Raw genomic sequence first — 18,200 nt, forward strand, 5'->3', positions numbered from 1 at the left:
GATTCTCTTGTCGTTTTCAAGCACATTGTGCTTGAAAACGACAAGAGAATCATTGTTGAAACGTAGCTTTAATAGAAATATAGTAATTGTTATCCATATAACTTTGTGTTTATTTTTTAATGTGCTCAATTACTAAATGCCATTCAAACAGTATACCTACTAATTTGTGCTTCTGACTTATAGAAACTAACAAATCTTGTTATAGAATAAACATCTTGAACAAAATGGAATAGATACAGTTGATATTATATAATTATTGATGAATGGTTATTTACAGGGGGTGGATCCGTGCGGCTAACGCCAACAAGCAAGAAAAAGCGTCTGAGGAACTTATTGGGTGGAGCTGAACAATCCAGTGAGAAGGTGTGTAATTGATTTATGTTAATATGTAGAATTCTAAGTTGGTGTTAATATGTAGAATTCTAAGTTGGTATTAATGGTATGGTGAAATTAATGGTTAAAATATTGAATGGTCAGGGATTTTCTGAAGTGTTTATTTGTTTGGTAAGGACTGAATGGAACTATAAGGAGCTACATAAGTTTTTATGTAGGAGGCATATATACTAGGACTTTATTATAAGGTGTTTGCTTTAAAGTGGGGGTTAAAATGGGAACTACTTAAGGTTTTATGTGGATCTAGGACTGTTGATTTTAATCTCAGTGATTTTATTGTCCCCCGCCTTTCGAAGAAAGCAGGGGACTATTAAAATGGGTTCGTCCGTCTGTCTGTCTGTCTGTCTGTTCGTCTGTCTGTCCCGTCTGTCTGTCCGTCTGTCTGTCCGTCTGTCTGTCCGTCACACTTTTTGGGACACAATAACTCTCTTCCTAATTGAGCTAGAATGTTCAAACTTGGTGTATGTGTTTATTAGGTCAATGCCTTGATGGAGTTCGAAGATGAGCATTTTCCGCTTAGGGTAAGCAGAGATAAGCAATTTGATTGGTTGATGCTTTGGGACACGATTACTCTCTTCCTAATTGGGCTAGAATGTTCAAACTTGGTGTATGTGTTGATTAGGTCAATGCCTTGATGGAGTTCGAAGATGAGCATTTTCCGCTTAGGGTAAGCAGAGATAAGCAATTTGATTGGTTGATGCTTTGGGACACGATAACTTTTAATTGAGCTAGAATGTTCAAACTTGGTGTATGTGTTTATTAGGTCAATGCCTTGATGGAGTTCGAAGATGAGCATTTTCCGCTTAGGGGCACGATAACTCTCTTCCTAATTGAGCTAGAATGTTCAAACTTGGTGTATGTGTTGATTAGGTCAATGCCTTGATGGAGTTCGAAGATGAGCATTTTCCGCTTAGGGTAAGCAGAGATAAGCAATTTGATTGGTTGATGCTTTGGGACACGATAACTTTAGTTCTAATTAAGTGAGATTGATGAAACTTGGTGTATAGATTTATTATATGAATACCTTAACTAAGTTCGATAATGAACATTTTTTGCTGAGGGTAAGCAGAGTGATAAGCAATTTGATTGGTAGAAACTTTGGAACACAATAACTCTCCTTCTAATTGAGGTAGAATGTTCAAACTTGGCATAGGTGTCTATTAGGTGAATGTTTAAACTTGATTATATGTAGATGTTCATTAGGTGAATGTCTTGACTGAGTTCAATAATTAACATTTCGAGCTGAAGCTAAGCAGAGCTAATCGATTTCATTTGTCGATGGTTTGGGACAAGATAATCTTGATTCTATCTGATAGAGAGTGATGAAACTTAGTGAAAAAAATAAATGTGCGATTAATTAATATGTGTCATCTATTTATTTTGCAATTTCGGCGGGGGACATCAGCCTCACTGTTGGCTTGTTTATTCCTTTTAGTATATTTTATTAAATGATAAATCTTAAACTATACTAAAAAAGAACAAAAACAATCAATGCACACATTTTTTTCAGATTTTAAATCTAAAGTGGAAATCTACGAAATTGATTAATACAAAATGTAAATTATCCTAGGAAAATCAGAATTTGCTTAGCACATGGTATTTAATGCATGCATTTTGCTTTTCGATACTGGCTAAGCTGAAGATTCATGGTTGTCTTAACAGCATTATACGCCCTCAGGGAAATCAGTGCACTGGGTCTCCTACCACTTGCAGGAATAAAAATGTAAATGCTCGATAATATTAAACAAAAATACAACATATATAGATTAGCATGGATCCCTTGAGCAACAGCGCAGCGTGTCCATGCTTTACAACGGCCCTATTAAGACTGTTCATTCATCTGGTCAAAATTTTTAATACATATATTTTTTACTTTCAGTTGGTGGTTGATCTCTCTACTTCAGGTAGAATAAAACGAACTGTATCTTTTGATGCTACTCATCCAAATGGTCAAATTAACTACACACCTGTCTCTCTTCCTCCAACTGTTAGTGAACTTGATCATTTGGGTTATTTGAACCCCAGGGCTAAAACTGCACCACAATATATTCAACTTATAAACCACGCTCCCGAATTAGAACAGTATGGACTACCACCACACCAGACGACTCAAAGCATGCGGTCAGATCCACTATATAACTTCAACCAAGTAACTCCTTACTCAGACTCACCACGTTCCAGAAATCCTAGTTCCTCTTCCAACCCACCTCCATATAGCATGGTACGCAGTGAGACCAACGGAAATCCACGAAGTCCCAGACCATCCGTTAGTTCCGAAGAAGCTCCGTATTATCACACCAACTCAAACCGTGAGACAGACTCTAATGTTCCTGGTGGTTGGCCAGCTAATCATCCAGATCGCGATATATATTCAAGTCCTGTATTCAACGGGCAAGCATGTGATTCCCCACCTCATTCGCCTGGATATTGTATTGATTGTCATAATAATTCTACAAGCACTGATCAATCAATTCCTCTGTATTCACGGATTCAGGACTCGAATAGAAAACAAGAGGGACCCTTCTGGTCCAATAACAACACTGATAAGGTTTATAATGCCAGCAATACGTCTAAAGACAACACTAGTACATCACCTTGTCCCGACTACATCAATTACCATGGTGGGCGATCACGTGCTCAGGTCTTCCCCGAACCCGGTACTTCTCTAGCTGGGTTTGAATACTCCCAGGCAAGTCTTGTGTGATGTAGAACAGTCGTAGTAGTAGGACTGCAACAATACATCGAGAAAAACTCATTTTCATGAGGTTTGTGTATAACTTGAAGGCTGATTTGTGATCCGATTTGTAGTGGAACTCGAAACGTTACTATTGATTAGTTAACTTGGGAAACAATTGTTGATCGATGACAGGACAGACAGATATTTAGCTATTATTATATATGTTTTTGCGGGATCAAATTTAGCTTTGTGTTGTGGATTGTTGCAGCCTATTATGTTGTATAAGAAATCATAAATCATATTCAAATTAACTGGTGAGATTTTAAAGCTCAAATACCACTCAGCATCAAAATGACATTATGAGGGCATTTATAACTATTAGATATACATATTTCAATGTAATATACCAATTCATGTATTCATATAGTTGATATATGGTATGGAGTTTGTAAGGTTCTTATCTTGTATGATAGATATAGTGATGTTCGTCTAGTCAAAGACCAGTGATTGATAGAAAGATTTTTGCTCTGCAGGTCAGAGTGAGTAAATATTTAAAAAAGAAATCTTTTTAGTTAAGAAATATAAGGCTTTAAAGTTGGGTTGGCTCTAGACATTATTATTGTTTCTGAGATTATTATGGAACATTTATTCACTGCCTAGTTTTTTTTTTGACCAAAATATTTTGTACAATTTATTGCTTTTGAGGTCAGGTTTCTAGTATGTTTATAAATAAACTTTTAAATCAAGATTTATTATGTTATACACTTTGAGCATTTCTTTTTTTCCTATGACTTTTATATTTTATTATTGTGAAAGTAATTTGTCTTCCTTTTATGATTGGCAGATCTATCTGTTCTTCCTGCCTGTTTTCTCATCTCTAAAAGATATTAGGTGAAGATACAACAAGGTCAGACCTGAAAATAACAGTCTTATTTGTACCAGACAAATTGTCAAACACTAATGAACAAGCACCTGACATTTTTTAACTTTGTCCCAGACATAAAATAATATCAATAAAAAAGAAAAATTATTGTTGGATAAACTCAGAGGCACCAGAAGTTTTGAAACGCCTGAATACGCTTTATTTAATTTGCTTTTAATATATCTAAAGCCCTTACTATGGCAGCTGTACTATATGATGATGAAAGCTGCTTGTTATTTGCAGTAGCCTATGTTGTAATAATTAGCTATAGGTAGACAACATACCCTTCCACATATTAAATAATTAACTTGAAGATATCAACCAAAATAAATGCTAATTTTGTAAATGAATTGGTGATGGTGCTGTGATTATTTTGGCTTTCTCATCCAAAAGAATAACAATTTCTAGACAAACTAGTCCTTTCCGATCTCTAAAGAGAATTATATACACATTGATAGCAGAAGATTTCAGTAAAAAAACAACCCAAAACCATGAAATGAGCTTTGCTACACATTGTGTAAAGATAAAACAGTCAATATTGTAATAAAATAATATAATAAAATAACATTAAATTTATACTTTTACAAATTAAAAAAAGAAAAAGTTTGAATAGTGTTTCACCAAATTTTCTTAATATGTTAGCGCAGTTGTAGTAGAATAGTCTGTTAGATATTTAAAAATGGAATCCACAAGTGGAATTTCTCCCGTTTGATTTTTTGAATTCATGAAATGTAAAGATGATTAAAGAGAGATCACAAACAACTTGACGAAAGTTTTATTTCATTGTTATTGAAGTTTATATGTAAATATAGAAAGTTTATTGATGACTGGTTATACATGTTTTTAGACAGGAATATACCAGACTGTTTGTTAAGGAGAGTGTTCCATTTTTACAAAGTATTCAGTGTAAATATTTGTTACCACATGTTTACGTTATTGTGTATGTATATATATAGGGAAGACCCTTCTTAACCATTTTCATTGTTTTCTGTGATGTTTTTGTAAAGTATACTTAACATTCTTCTTCATTGGTAATTCGCTTTCATTTGTATTATAAAATATAATCATGTATTGTGAATTGGTAATGTTGACATTCATTGTTCTTCATGCATGATAATCAAATCTGTTCAAATATACTCATAGTACCTAAAGCATTAAATGTTTTTTAAACATAATCATAAGGCCACACTAATTTGAATTTCTGCCTCCAATTTCTTCAGGAAAAAACAAAAAGTACTTAGTTGCTCTTCTCAAAAGCATTTAGTTTCAAATATTTAATTTTTGAAATTTTAACCAAATATGCACACATGGATGACTTAGAAATATATATTTAAACTGGGATTATTCTAAAGATTGTCATATTATTTGGAACAAAATATGTAGCTTATCCCAGGGAAACTAAATACGTCACAATTTTGAAGTGAAAGATGTGATAAAATGTGGTTTATGAATAGTTGGTGGTATGATTTCACAGCACAATGATATGAATTTATATCAAGAAGATCTATGGTTTTAATATGTTTACAGAATAATACTTGTTAGTGCTAATTAATCATGATGAAAAATTTTCAAAATGATTCTGTTGTATACTATAGCCATGATGATATAAGTGAACATCATTTATAATGTATTACGTTTTCATATGATAATTTTAACCTACCCTACCCATTATGGTGGGTGTTACTAAGATCTTTACTTGCATGCTTAAGTTAAAACGTTTGCAGTATGGTTATAAAGAGTACTCGGTAAAAAATTATGTTTCTTTGAGACGGCATTTGTAATTATCTTACCATCTTACCATATAATCTAACCTAATTATTTTTATTGTCATAATTTAATGACTGGCAAGTAGCAGTCATTTAAATTTCAGTTCCATCATTTGTGATGTACAAACAGCATACGAACTACCCGTAGTCACACTATCTCAAGCTGTCCTTGAACTCTGTTAAAATGCAGACCTGTTCTGATAGACATATAGAAATACCATTGTTATTGCATTTATTACAGAATTAATAAACTTCCTAGGTCTATCAATTAATTTCCTTGGTCGTTAGAAACATAATATTTTCAAATAAAAATATATGTTTGGTGTTTGAATATGTGAATCTTTAAGTTACTGACTTTTTACATAAAGATATATGTATATATATTGCTGCTTATGAATTAGTTTTGTCTTACTATGGTTGTATAAATTATGTCTTAAAATATAAATCAATACCAATATGGAGTACAGGTTTTGTTAAGAGCTGCAAATAAAAGTAAACTAAATGTTAGGTATATCAAAGCTACCATTAGTTTCTGATTCATTATGTGTAAATACATTATGTAACATGGTTGTAGAATAATACTGTTGTTGAATAAAGCTTTCAAAAATATACTTTTCATACGCCATATTATATTGAAATGGGTTGGTATATTGTTGTAATCCACGTCTGTCCGACTGACCACCAGTTCACTGTTGTTGAATAAAACTTTCAAAAATATAATTTTGATACGCTCATATTGAAACGGGATCGTATATTGCCGTCTCCCATGCACATCCGTCCATTTATCATGTGTCCGCATCTGCTTGTTGACGCTAACATATTATATACTACGATGGGTTTCGGGGAGCCACCGTGGCTAGGTGGTTAAGATGCTGGCTCGCTATCCTGGGGGTCGGGTGTTCGATCCCTGCATTGGCTGAGAAAGTTCATCTGGATTTTCCGACCTGGTTTACCCCTTGTCAGTGGTGCAGAACTGAGGGCCTGACAAGGACAGCTGTCTAGTCCTTCGGATGAGACGAAAAACCGAGGTCCCGTGTAAGATCTCTTGGCAGTTGGAATTCGATATAAGAGTAGGCCGTAGCGCCGCTGCCCGTGCAATATTTCCCTCATAGCACACTGTTTGGTGTATGCCCGTCTTCATTAGCCCAGGTTAGGAGCAGAACAGTAGGTAGGCCGTTAAACCCCATTTCATTCACGATGGGTTTCAGATAATAAAAAAAATGGTCCTTGAGTGGAATTATTGTGGGCTACTGTAAATCATCTCTTTGAGCTCAAATACCTCCCCAAAACGGAGTACAAAATATATTGTTTCCCAGGTGATTCTGTAAAAGATAAAGTCAACCTAAAACAGGGTTGTAGCAAAATTCGCCAAGGGTGAAGGAGAAGATCTGCAAACTAGCGTAATTGCCTCTAGGGCGTGGCACGACAAACAACTCCATTTCGAAACTGTTTTAATAAATGTCACTGGTTTCAACTGTAATAAAGGGTTTCCACTGCGTCCAACTTTGCACCCGACTATAGAGATATGACGCACATATCTTAAACTAGATATTAAGCTTATTGACTCCTGCCAATATTGAAGTACTCCGGGCCATATTCTAATCATATAGGTGAACTATTTTTAATTCACCGTATTTTAATATGCACGCCAAATTGTCAAAATATCCGTTTTGTAATCAGTTACTGTAGATAAAAACGAGTTCTGTCCAGTTTGATTGTTGACGAATTGGTACAAACTGTCTTGAACTTGTAGAGACCTTGACATGCATTTTCAAGTGTTGGGGAAGGTAGGGTTGTCGGGTGTACCATCTTTTCTAGCATGGACATACCACAAGTGATCGCATGTCGATTTATGAGATCAATGTTAATATTCAGTTCCATCGATCCGCTATGTATTCGAAAAGATTACTAGTCAGGATGCGGAAAATAGCGCATCTGAATATGGAAGACCAAATGGGACAATATTCATGATTCTTGTTTCTACATTCCAGTTTGAACATTTTAGACATGAACGCAACATTCTAAACTAATGATTCTTGTTTCTACATTCTTATGTCAACATTTCATGCACAAAATCAACATTTTAAACAAAAAATTGACTTTATGTTTCATTTTCGGCGTTTTATCGGTAACTTTTATATATCATTAAATATTTAAATTAAAAAATAATTTCTTAATTTTACACGACAAAGAAATCAATTCATTGGTTTCTGAAAGTATCAAAAACAATTCTGGAATTTGAACTCTTATGAAAATATTTTCTACGTTTCAAAAAGTCTTGAAGTTAAAATCTTGAAATGAAAATGTCCAGAAAAATATCATGAATTTATCAACATTATTACACCAGAGGGCGTTAGCAATGACGCACAACAGCTGTCTCAACAGCAGCTTATCCGAAAGGAAACATTGGATGCTGATCTTAGATTGCTGAAAATCAACAGGTTTCGTCTTCTTACAGCACTAATGCTTTGCTCAAAATCTGAAAAAAAGGTGTTAAACATTTTAGTCTCTAACACGCTGAGGGGAGCATATGTCCGGGGCGACACTTCTTTGACATAACAAATCACCGGCCTTCGCTTACCCTAAACCTGTGTAAACCTGTGTAATAGAGATCCTTGGTTATGTGAGGGCCCCGAGTGTTCAACTATAATAAATAATTGTTGTCCTTACAGTATGAGGAATAAATATGCCAAGTTCCAAGATGATCCATTCAGAATTTCGGCCTGTAGACAAAAAAACCACAAGAATTGGCGATGACTTTGGCCTGGGAGTCGGGACATGCGCCAAAATCAATAGTTGCCATTCTTAGGCTATAAGGAATACATATGCCAAGTTCCAAGATGATCCATTCAGAATTGCAGTCTATGATAAACAGAAAAATTAGGCGTAGCTCTACCCCTGTCGTCGGGACATTCACCAAAATCAATAGTTGCCGTCCGTTGGCTATAAGCAATACATATGACAAGTTCCAAGACAATCCATTACGAAATGCGACCAGTAGTGAACACACCAAAAATTGTGCGTAGCTCTGTCCCTGGGATTCGGACATGCAGCCAAAACATTAGAGGTTATCCCTTGGGTGGTATAAACAATTTTCAATATTATCCATTAAGAATTGCGGTTTTTAGGCGACACACAGGCACGCAAAGAGAAAATGTACGTGGCACAAAAAATAATAAGGATGCCCCTTAGGGTATAAGGAAAAAGTATTAAAGGTTTCAAGACGATCTGTAGGCGATAAAAAGAGAGATGGGGTTTAACGTCCATTCGACACAAACTAGGTCATTTCGGGACTAATATATGGTTTAATTTTATTTCAATAATTCGCTTGCGCGTAGGGTTCTTTAGCAGTTGGAGGAAACCTGAGGACCCGGAGAAAACCCACGAGGTTGGACAAGATACCCTACTCCTTGTCACGTACAACCGGGGATTTGAAACCACGCCAGTTGACTCAATGACAGGCCTTATGATACAGCACGCACGTGCTAACCATTCGGCCATCCAACCCCCGGCGATAAAAAGACACATACAAAAATTGGGCATGGTTCTGTCCCTGGGGGTCGGGCATGCACCAAAAACAATAAGGGTCATCTTTTGGGTATAAGGACTAAGTATACAACATTTTCAGACGATCTATTTAATAACTGCAGACTGTAGGCGACAAACAAATACAAAAGAATGGTAGAGGCTCTGCGTCCGGTGGTCATGCATGCACCAAAATCAATAGGGATCATTTTTAGGTTGTAAGGCAGTGGTTCTCAACCATTTTTGGGCAACGACACACCTTGAAACGCACGAAAAAATAGCGGCACACCAGGCTAAATATATATGAAAAATATTTGAATTTTGCAAAATTAAAACATGCCAAGTCACAGACGGCATACAACCTTAGACACTGACTAGTCATAGACACATAGAATGACTCTTGAAAACTAAATAAAGAAAAACCACGAGGTCAGACAGGCGACCCTACTCCTTGTCACGTACAAACGGGGAATTGAAACCACGCCAGTTGACTCAATGACAAACCTTATGATACAGCGCGCACGCGCTAACCATTCGGCCATCCACCACCCATATAAAAATAACTATATGAGTTATAAGATTACATATTAATTATGATTGATCTTGTAACACACAAAACGGCAAATCATAGGCAACGGAATAAAATTTGACTAGGAACGACTGCGACCTAAATAGATGCACAAGATGCAGCACAGAGGCAATGTAATTTTAGTTCTTAAGAAGTGGTAATTACCAGCATTCATACTAAAGATGGCTCAAGTACCACCTGGCCCCGAGTTCACAAAACATCCTCAGACTTATTTTCAGAATTTACTTAACCTTCAATCACGATCTTTGATACAGATACACAAAAGTTTTATAAAGAGGCTATATATTAGTTAAAATAAGATGAACAATTTTGGGTAAATTCTCAACTTAAGTCTGAGAATGCTTTGTGAACTCGGGACCTGATGCCACGGTCAGATCTAAATATTATGCCCACCTACAGATGTCGCCACGGTCACGAGATGTAAACAGGGTTAGGGCACGTGATTGTTGCGAGGATTGTGGTTTAGGGTTAGGGTAAAGGTTAGCGCTAGGTCTTGGGTTAGGGTTAGCATCTCATGACTACGAAATCTGCAGGTGACCTTAATGTTTAGACCTAACCCTGGTGCCACGTTTAATCGAACATTGTTGTAAACATCTTATTTGTGTGCCAAATAATTCAGAACTACCCCACTAGCGAAACAAAATCGCTTAAGAAATCTTGAGGCATGGGGTTATCAGCCGTTTTAATCGTCAACGTCCTTGCTTTTACCCACTGATAAATCAACTACGAACTTCTTTTCAAATAGTGCAACACGCGAAAATACAAAAATACCTGACTGATTTTTTTTATATTCTAAAATAATTATTTTTCGGATATCAAAAGATCAACAAATAATATCAAAGTATGACTTGAAAGATTGATCAATAGTATCCAATAAGAAATTCGATGCATTAAAAGCGTAAAGTTTTTCCCTACTTTTTGAAAAAGTTGTAATTCGTTTTTTATCTCTATTTATAAGAGGCCTAAGTACCTTATATCAACAGATAAATTGTGTATAGCCTACTCTCTAATTTTTACCATGCCTACTAAAGGTAAGTTGAGGGAAGAAACGTCATTTAACTTCTCGTCGTCGTCAGTGCAAAATTTTGAGACGGGCATTCGAATTCCAACTTTCAAAGGATCTTTAATCTGGACTACCACTTTATGACATATAAAGGGCGAAATACCCGACATCAACCTTCCCGTCGATCAATCCCGGCGTACTGAGTAGGCCGCACCGAGAGATCTACTCTATATTCAAAGGTTTACAATACATGTATGTCAATTGTTTTTTAAATTTTTCACTTAGGTTTGAGGCCAGTCCGGACTGAATAGCATTCAGAGTTTTTTGGCGCTTTTGTATAACAATTTTTTTTAAAGTTAATATTCAGAGCTACGTTTAATGAATTGGGGGGGGGGGGGTAAACATAATTAGGTAGCAGGGTGTCCCAGTCGTGATTTGAACTGTTCAACAAGATTTGCGTTTCAACATGTAGCTCTTGGCGATGTCTTTATGTGAATTATGGCGTTTTGAAAGCACCAACAAGTTTTTTCATACAATTTCAGGTCTTGTGGAACGTTTAAGTGGTGGGGAAGATGTGTTAATAGCGGAGGGTTATCTGTTTGAGTTTGAGAGAAGAGGTTATCTCAAAGCTGGATCGTTCGTGCCGGAAGTAGTCCTTGATTATCCTGAAAGAGTTCGAGAGCTTCACGAAGAGTTTGTCCATGCGGGAAGTGATGTTGTGCAAGCATTTACAGTAAGCAGGGGCTAAGTGAGAGGGACGCAATGACGAGCTTTGTGTCATGGTTTTGAGTTTTTGCGCCTCCATGAGTTTTTTCGCCCCCTCGCAAATGGCAAAAAATCACGCGGTTTCAATGCGGTTTTTTTCAACATTATAATCATAAACATAAGCTTAACCAGTGTTAAACATATAACGTGGGTCAGATATGCTACAAATCGACTCTATAGCATGTTTCACACAGTCCAATATTTTCCGGCGACACTGGGAGGGACTGGCACCCCACCGGGATCTTGTTCCTCATGCAAAATCATGGGTGACAGTAAGTGGTTTCTTTATTTTATCATTGACTTTAACACAGTCTTACTAATATGAATTAGGAACCTTCGTGGCCGCTATCTTGGTATAGCGATGGCCACACTGATTGAGCGATGGCATATCAAAATTCGAATTGTCAACCGATGCGCAATCTTCTAAAGTTTCATGTCAACTGTAGAACGTCGCTCCATAAAGATCAAGAAGGTTACCAAGGGTATGAAACCATGTCCTGCTTCAGAAACGTTATATGAATTATGTTTATGTATCACAATTAATATTATAACTTCAGTATTATGGTCACCGTGAAAAGTTGAGATTAATTGGAAAAGAACATCTCCTGGAAAAACTCAATGTTGATGCCTTGAAAATTGCGCGCGATGTAGCAGACAGGACAGGAACTTTAATGGCGGGAAATATCTGCAACACGACACTTTATCAGAAAGACAAACCCGAACTGATAGAACAATCTGAGGCTATGTTTAAGGTAGGTTACTCTTTTTTTAAAAAAAAAAACACCCTAAAGGAGCTAATCTCTAACTCAATATTTTCTATAATATTTGAAATTAAAAACACGATTTAGAATTCAATATGGATCAATGTCAATCAAAATGGATATTGTTATCTTGTCGTGAAACTATAGTAAAGGATCCTAATATCCAATATTTATGACACAATTAACAATTATAATCAGTTCACGAGTCGTGTACCCTATGGTTTCGGGTGCCATTTTGTAATGAACAAATAAAACAGATCCTCCAACACAATGTGGAAGTAGTTAGTAAAGGTTGATTCACAAACGACAATATAATAATTTAAAAAACGTGTAGAATGCACTAAGCGGGCGTAAACAACTAGGTCATTTCCGGTGTGGTGGGATAGAATCACTCCAGGGATAGGATTGCTTTATTAACCCATATCAGCTATTCTTAAAATGACATGTTCAATTTAGCTGTTTTGTGGTTACAATATCTTATATTTTAGGAACAAATAGAATGGGCGGTTGCTAATGGTGCAGATTGTATTATTGCAGAAACGTTTTTTGAATATGCCGAGGCAGAATTGGCTCTGGAGAGTATCAAAAAGTACGGTCAAGGTAATTGTCGATAATTATAAGATTGTGAATCGTTTTTTTCTTCACTTAAAGGACCTAAGTCCGTAACTCAAAATCCTCCAAAATCTTCGACATCGAAAACACGAATTATTGGCCAATTTAAATCAATTATTGGTCAATTTGATGATGTAAACTTACCGGGAAAAGATGAGCTTCTGATATCCGATATTTAAGATAAAATAATTTTTTTAACATTGGTACACGAATCGTTTACCATAATGCGCTTCAGCCCCAGTTGTATTGAGAGACTCGAGGGACGAGGCTAGACACATTGCACCAAATCAAATGGAGTTATGTAGACTAGAATAACTAGACGCTAGAAATTTGCACTCGATTGAGATTGCTGACTTATTTCGCCGAACATTACTGATTTGAAATTGGAGTAAAAACGGAAACCATTAAATGTAAATCAGTTTATATACATTCATATTACAGTATTATATGAGTTCCGACCCACTTTTGTGAATTTCTAGGTCCCAAATGTTAGCGATTTAGCTCCTTTAAACAAACCACCTCGCCATTTTGTTTCCCCCGAAGTCGTCGTTTTGGAAGTAGCTAGAACGGCCCCCAACAGTATATTTTGACATATATATCTTATGCATGGAACGCGCTAACACCAGGCCCCGTTTTTCTGGCTTAAATGTTTTGGTTTTTTTTACAATTTCTGTTAACCACTTTCATTTTTAACACGTGTACTTGGACTTTAGTGATAGATCCACTGTATTTACCTAAGCTAGCGTACCAACGAAAATAAAAACATGCCAGTTGACCGTTTGATGTTAATTTCAGGTGTGCCAGCAATTGTAAATATGGGGTCTCCAGCTATTGGAACAATGTGCGATGGTGTACCATTTGATGTTGGTTGTAAAAAGCTTGAAGATCGAGGAGCTGCTGTAGTTGGTCTAAATTGTGTTCGTGGACCTGTTTCAATTTTGCCGGAAATTAGAAAAATTAGACAGATGTGTAAGGTATGCAAAGTTTGCGTAGGAATAGGATCAGACTGCTTCTGTGACTATTGGCTAGGAAGCTACACTACGTATAAGGAAGCCAATTTGTTTACCCTGAGGCTCGGCATAGCGTTAATTAAGTTCATAAAGTCATCCAGATCATCACTGTATCAGCAAGTACCAAGAGTTATGTTCTTGGTACTTCAACACAACAAACGTCTATGGCCTAATCTAGTTTTGTCGATTTTATCAGCAAGTAAAAATTTGTTGGCCGAACTTAGTTGAAAGTGGAGAAAAATAAAGAGAAAGCGACACAGTTAAATTACAAGTAAGCACAAATTTTAATGTAATGAAACATATAATATTTTCAGGGGCCGATAGCAGCACTCCCAGTACCATATAGAACAACACTGGAACAGCCAATGATGCAATCACTTATTGACCCAGATACAAGTAAGTTATTGCTTTACTGAATCAATCTGGAATCCACCTCTCTATTTATATTTTTGATTGTACAGCTTGTAAACACGACACGGGATTGAATCTTTGAAACGGTGGAGGGATTGTTCATTATTGGTCATAAAATTCGAATTGTACTATAAAAGTTATGGGAACTATGACGAATCACGCTAGTTTACGGGCGTTCTGGTGTACAAGTCAATGTAAAGCAACAATAACAATCAGCATTGGACGACTTTTATTCTGACGGGCTTACACTAGATCGCATGGCAAACCTCTAGCTGTTTCTAATCTTAGAGGGTCCAATAACCACTCTCATTCTCTGAACTTTTATCCCGTCTCTTCTCCTGGACAGTTCATGTGTCGCCTAAATCAACCGTTTATGGCCGCAACTTGAAGAAGCTCAGTAGAAACCACGGGGTTGTTCTAGTAATAGTCGAACTCGTTCTTCTATCATTAGATCTATCCTCCTGTACAGATTAGATCATTGAACTGATTATAGCCCCGAATCATTCAACATTTTTCGTTTATCCTATTCGCCAGAATAATTTGTACGACATATTTGTATACTTTAGATTTGAAGTTTACTTATTTTTGTTTCACAGACAAAATGGCTTTTCCTGAGAATTTACCAGCCTTCCAGTGTAGCAGGTATCAGATTAGAGAATTTGCTAAACAATGTAAAGAAATAGGCGTTGAAGTGATTGGATTATGTTGTGGTAATGCCTCACATTACATGAGAGAAATAGCTGAGGTATATGGTAGAAAACCTCCAGCTAGTAAATATTCTACTGATATGTCTCTACATTATATGTACGGGAACAAACCTAACTTCTCTACATATTATACACAGGATCACAAGAAACAATTCTATCCTACATCTTAAAGTAACGATGCGGCATTTGCATTTTTCTCTAAAAAAAAAACAAATTTCTCACTGCTTAATCTTCGCTAATATGTACTCAAATTGATTATTTAACATTTAATTAAGAAATCAATATACCAACGCTAGATAATGCCCCTGCATGGATTCAATTGGATGTTCTGTATGGCTTTTGTCATGACTTGGCAATAGAAGTTTAGTAGTTTGTATTGTATATCAATGGTGTTTATGACTGGATAATTGTATGGATATTGTTATTAATGGGCCATACTGCTTTATTACTTCATATCGTAAAATTATGAATTTGGCCATTATTGGGTAATACAAGTTTATTATTTCATATTGTATATGAATTTGGTTATGCTTGGGTTATTGTATATGAATTTGATTATGACTGGATAATTGTTTATGAATTTGGTTATTATCGAGCAGAAAACTTTATTATGCTGAATAATATGAATTTTATTATGACTGGATAGTGTTTTATGAATTTTGTTGTTATGATTGAGCTAGAAACTTTATTGTGTTGTATTGTATGTGAATTTTGTTGTGATTGGAAATAAAACTTTGGTATTTCGTATTCTGTATGTTTTATGTTAGGACTGGATAATTAAGTCGGACATAAACAATGAAACGTAAAATAGGGGGATGGAGGGTGGATCTTCGGCCAAAGCGTTTCCCCACTGCGCTTCTTAGAATTCCAACAGCCAAGATTTATTTTACGTGCATACAAATGTGTACATGGAACTTCGGTTTTTGCCCCATCCCCTCGTACACAGAGTAAAAGTGCAGTTTGATGTAAGTATTATAATCCCACCTAGCACCAATATCAAGGGTGGACTGAGAAGGAGCCCATAGGTATGGTAGGCCCATGCGTTAATGATCTCACTTATTTCTGGGCCCTTTTTTAGATTTGGAATTTTACTCTTGAATTTTACGTCGTTTTTAGTGAATTGATGCGACTGTCGCACGCCTCATTTGTGTCAAAGCTAGAAACAGCAAGATATACTTTAGAAAGCATCATTTACCCCGAACACCCATCCACCCACTCCTGAGAGGGGGGCCCTCATTGGGTCAAAATGAACACCTCCGCCCCTGACAAATACTTAGCAGCATTATGACAGGCGTGTTTAGATGAATTGATAAAAACTCCATATACGAGGACGGGCTGAAAAGTTCTAAGCCTGAGAAGGATAGATCAACTGGGTTGAAACAAACTTTAGCCACCAACAATTAAAATCATTGAATGAATCATAGACATAAGTGCTATTATTGTCTTCGTACCAGACCACCTTACCTGTAACTGAACTGACTAACCCCAACACAGATACATGCCGACATGGTCTCCACTTTTGGGGATGATGCCCATTCCTTTTCCACAGTAAAGAAGTGGGCTGTGGAATTTAAATCTTGACGATGACCGGCGTCCTGGAAAGGCCATCAACAGCAACCATTCAAGGGCACATCACCCGGGCACAGGACATGGTGATGGCTGATGGACGATTGACCAACTTGACATATTGCCAGTGTTGTGGGCATCTCTCAAGAGAGGGTTGAACACATTATGGAAACCATCGATAGGCTTAGAATTTTTAGCCAGCGTGCAAGAATTGTTACTCAAGTGGTAAATATTCTCTGTTAAACTGTGCAAGACGTGTTTAACTGAAGCTATAAAATAACCTATAAACACTCTCTTGAAATGTGCAAAATGTTTAACTAAAGTGATAAAACACATAAACACTCTGTTGAAGTGGTCAAAAAATTTAAACATGCATTATGCAAGAGCAAAATCTGCCTATGACAGGTCTTTCTTTAGGCTTGAAATGTTATTAGACATTAATTAACATATCCAGACCATAATCAACTCTCGATACTTATTGCAGGCATTTCTCTAGGCCTGAAATTTTATTTAAATTATAAATTAGGCATTAATTAACTTATCCGGATCATAATCAACCCTCGATGTCATCGTAAGCCTGCGATATTTAGTGGATTTGTATACATTTTGTGATGGATAATTTAACGTAAAAATGGATAATCGAGACTTTTATTTATTATCGTACTAACGATTATCTATTTTTATGTTTAATTATTTTTCAAAAAATGTATTCCAATCCGCTAAATACCGCAGCCTGGCGATGGCATCGAAAGTTGATTATGGTCTGGATAAGTTAATTAATGTCTAATTAATGTCTAATTTCAGCCCAAAGAAAGATCTGTAACAGGTAGATTAGCTCTCGCATAATGTATGTTTAATCATAAATAAAAAGTCAACTAAGGAGGGGGGGGGGGAATGCGTCACTGAAACTTTTGTCCGGGGGTGCCACATAGGCTTGTGATGGCCCTGGATCAAGAAAGGACGCTCTATTGCGTAAGACGCGAGATTATTGAAGTATTCATACAGTGTACACTTCACAGAAACGTAATTTGCATATTTGATATGACTTTATCATCACTTCCATATATCCCTACTTCAAAATAGTGTAACTTTTTTTATAAAATAAGAAAAGAAATGGTGTCACTTTAGTTTCATGTAACAATTCATAGGAGTGGCATCATCACTTCATGATAGAGGAGATCAACCCGTAATAGATACAGTCGTATAGTGCAATGGCGGTGTGGGGTTCGATCAAAAGTCTTACCGAGCATAAAGTTTTTCTGATAAAGATCACTAATAAGTATAATTTGTTACATGATACATTATAACAGTTTGTGCCATTTCCTTTTCTTTTCCATATATTTACTCAATATTGTAGCGATATTCTGACAAATAGAAGTGAGGAAAAAGAATCAATTATATTTACTTTGGCTTTTTCAAACTTTATAAATGAAAATATACTTTTTAGTTTCTCCATGCAGAGTTCTGAATAAGGAGCTGTCTATGTGGTAGAG

The 18,200-nt window shown here is 36.2% G+C and overlaps 2 protein-coding genes across 2 annotated transcripts in view; both read left to right on the plus strand.

Moving 5' to 3' along the window:
- Positions 1-2,411, plus strand: part of LOC126812387 (proto-oncogene tyrosine-protein kinase ROS) — a 143,699-nt gene extending 141,288 nt beyond the window's left edge. Inside the window, exons 45-46 of the mRNA XM_050538764.2 lie at positions 278-363; positions 2,273-2,411. Coding sequence (XP_050394721.2) covers positions 278-347 — 70 coding nt within the window. The 3' untranslated portion in view covers positions 348-363; positions 2,273-2,411. The remainder of the gene's footprint in view (positions 1-277; positions 364-2,272) is intronic.
- Positions 2,412-10,827: 8,416 nt separating this feature from the next.
- On the plus strand, positions 10,828-15,853 carry LOC126812390 (betaine--homocysteine S-methyltransferase 1). The gene is made up of 7 exons (XM_050538767.2): positions 10,828-10,903; positions 11,418-11,608; positions 12,198-12,392; positions 12,890-13,001; positions 13,809-13,987; positions 14,338-14,419; positions 15,031-15,853. Exons 1-7 carry the CDS (start codon positions 10,891-10,893, stop codon positions 15,309-15,311), a joined length of 1,053 nt encoding a protein of 350 aa, XP_050394724.1. The 5' UTR covers positions 10,828-10,890; the 3' UTR covers positions 15,312-15,853.
- Positions 15,854-18,200: the final 2,347 nt, after the last annotated feature.

This window comes from Patella vulgata, chromosome 2 (genome assembly GCF_932274485.2).
Source record: "Patella vulgata chromosome 2, xgPatVulg1.2, whole genome shotgun sequence".
NCBI lineage: Eukaryota > Metazoa > Mollusca > Gastropoda > Patellidae > Patella > Patella vulgata.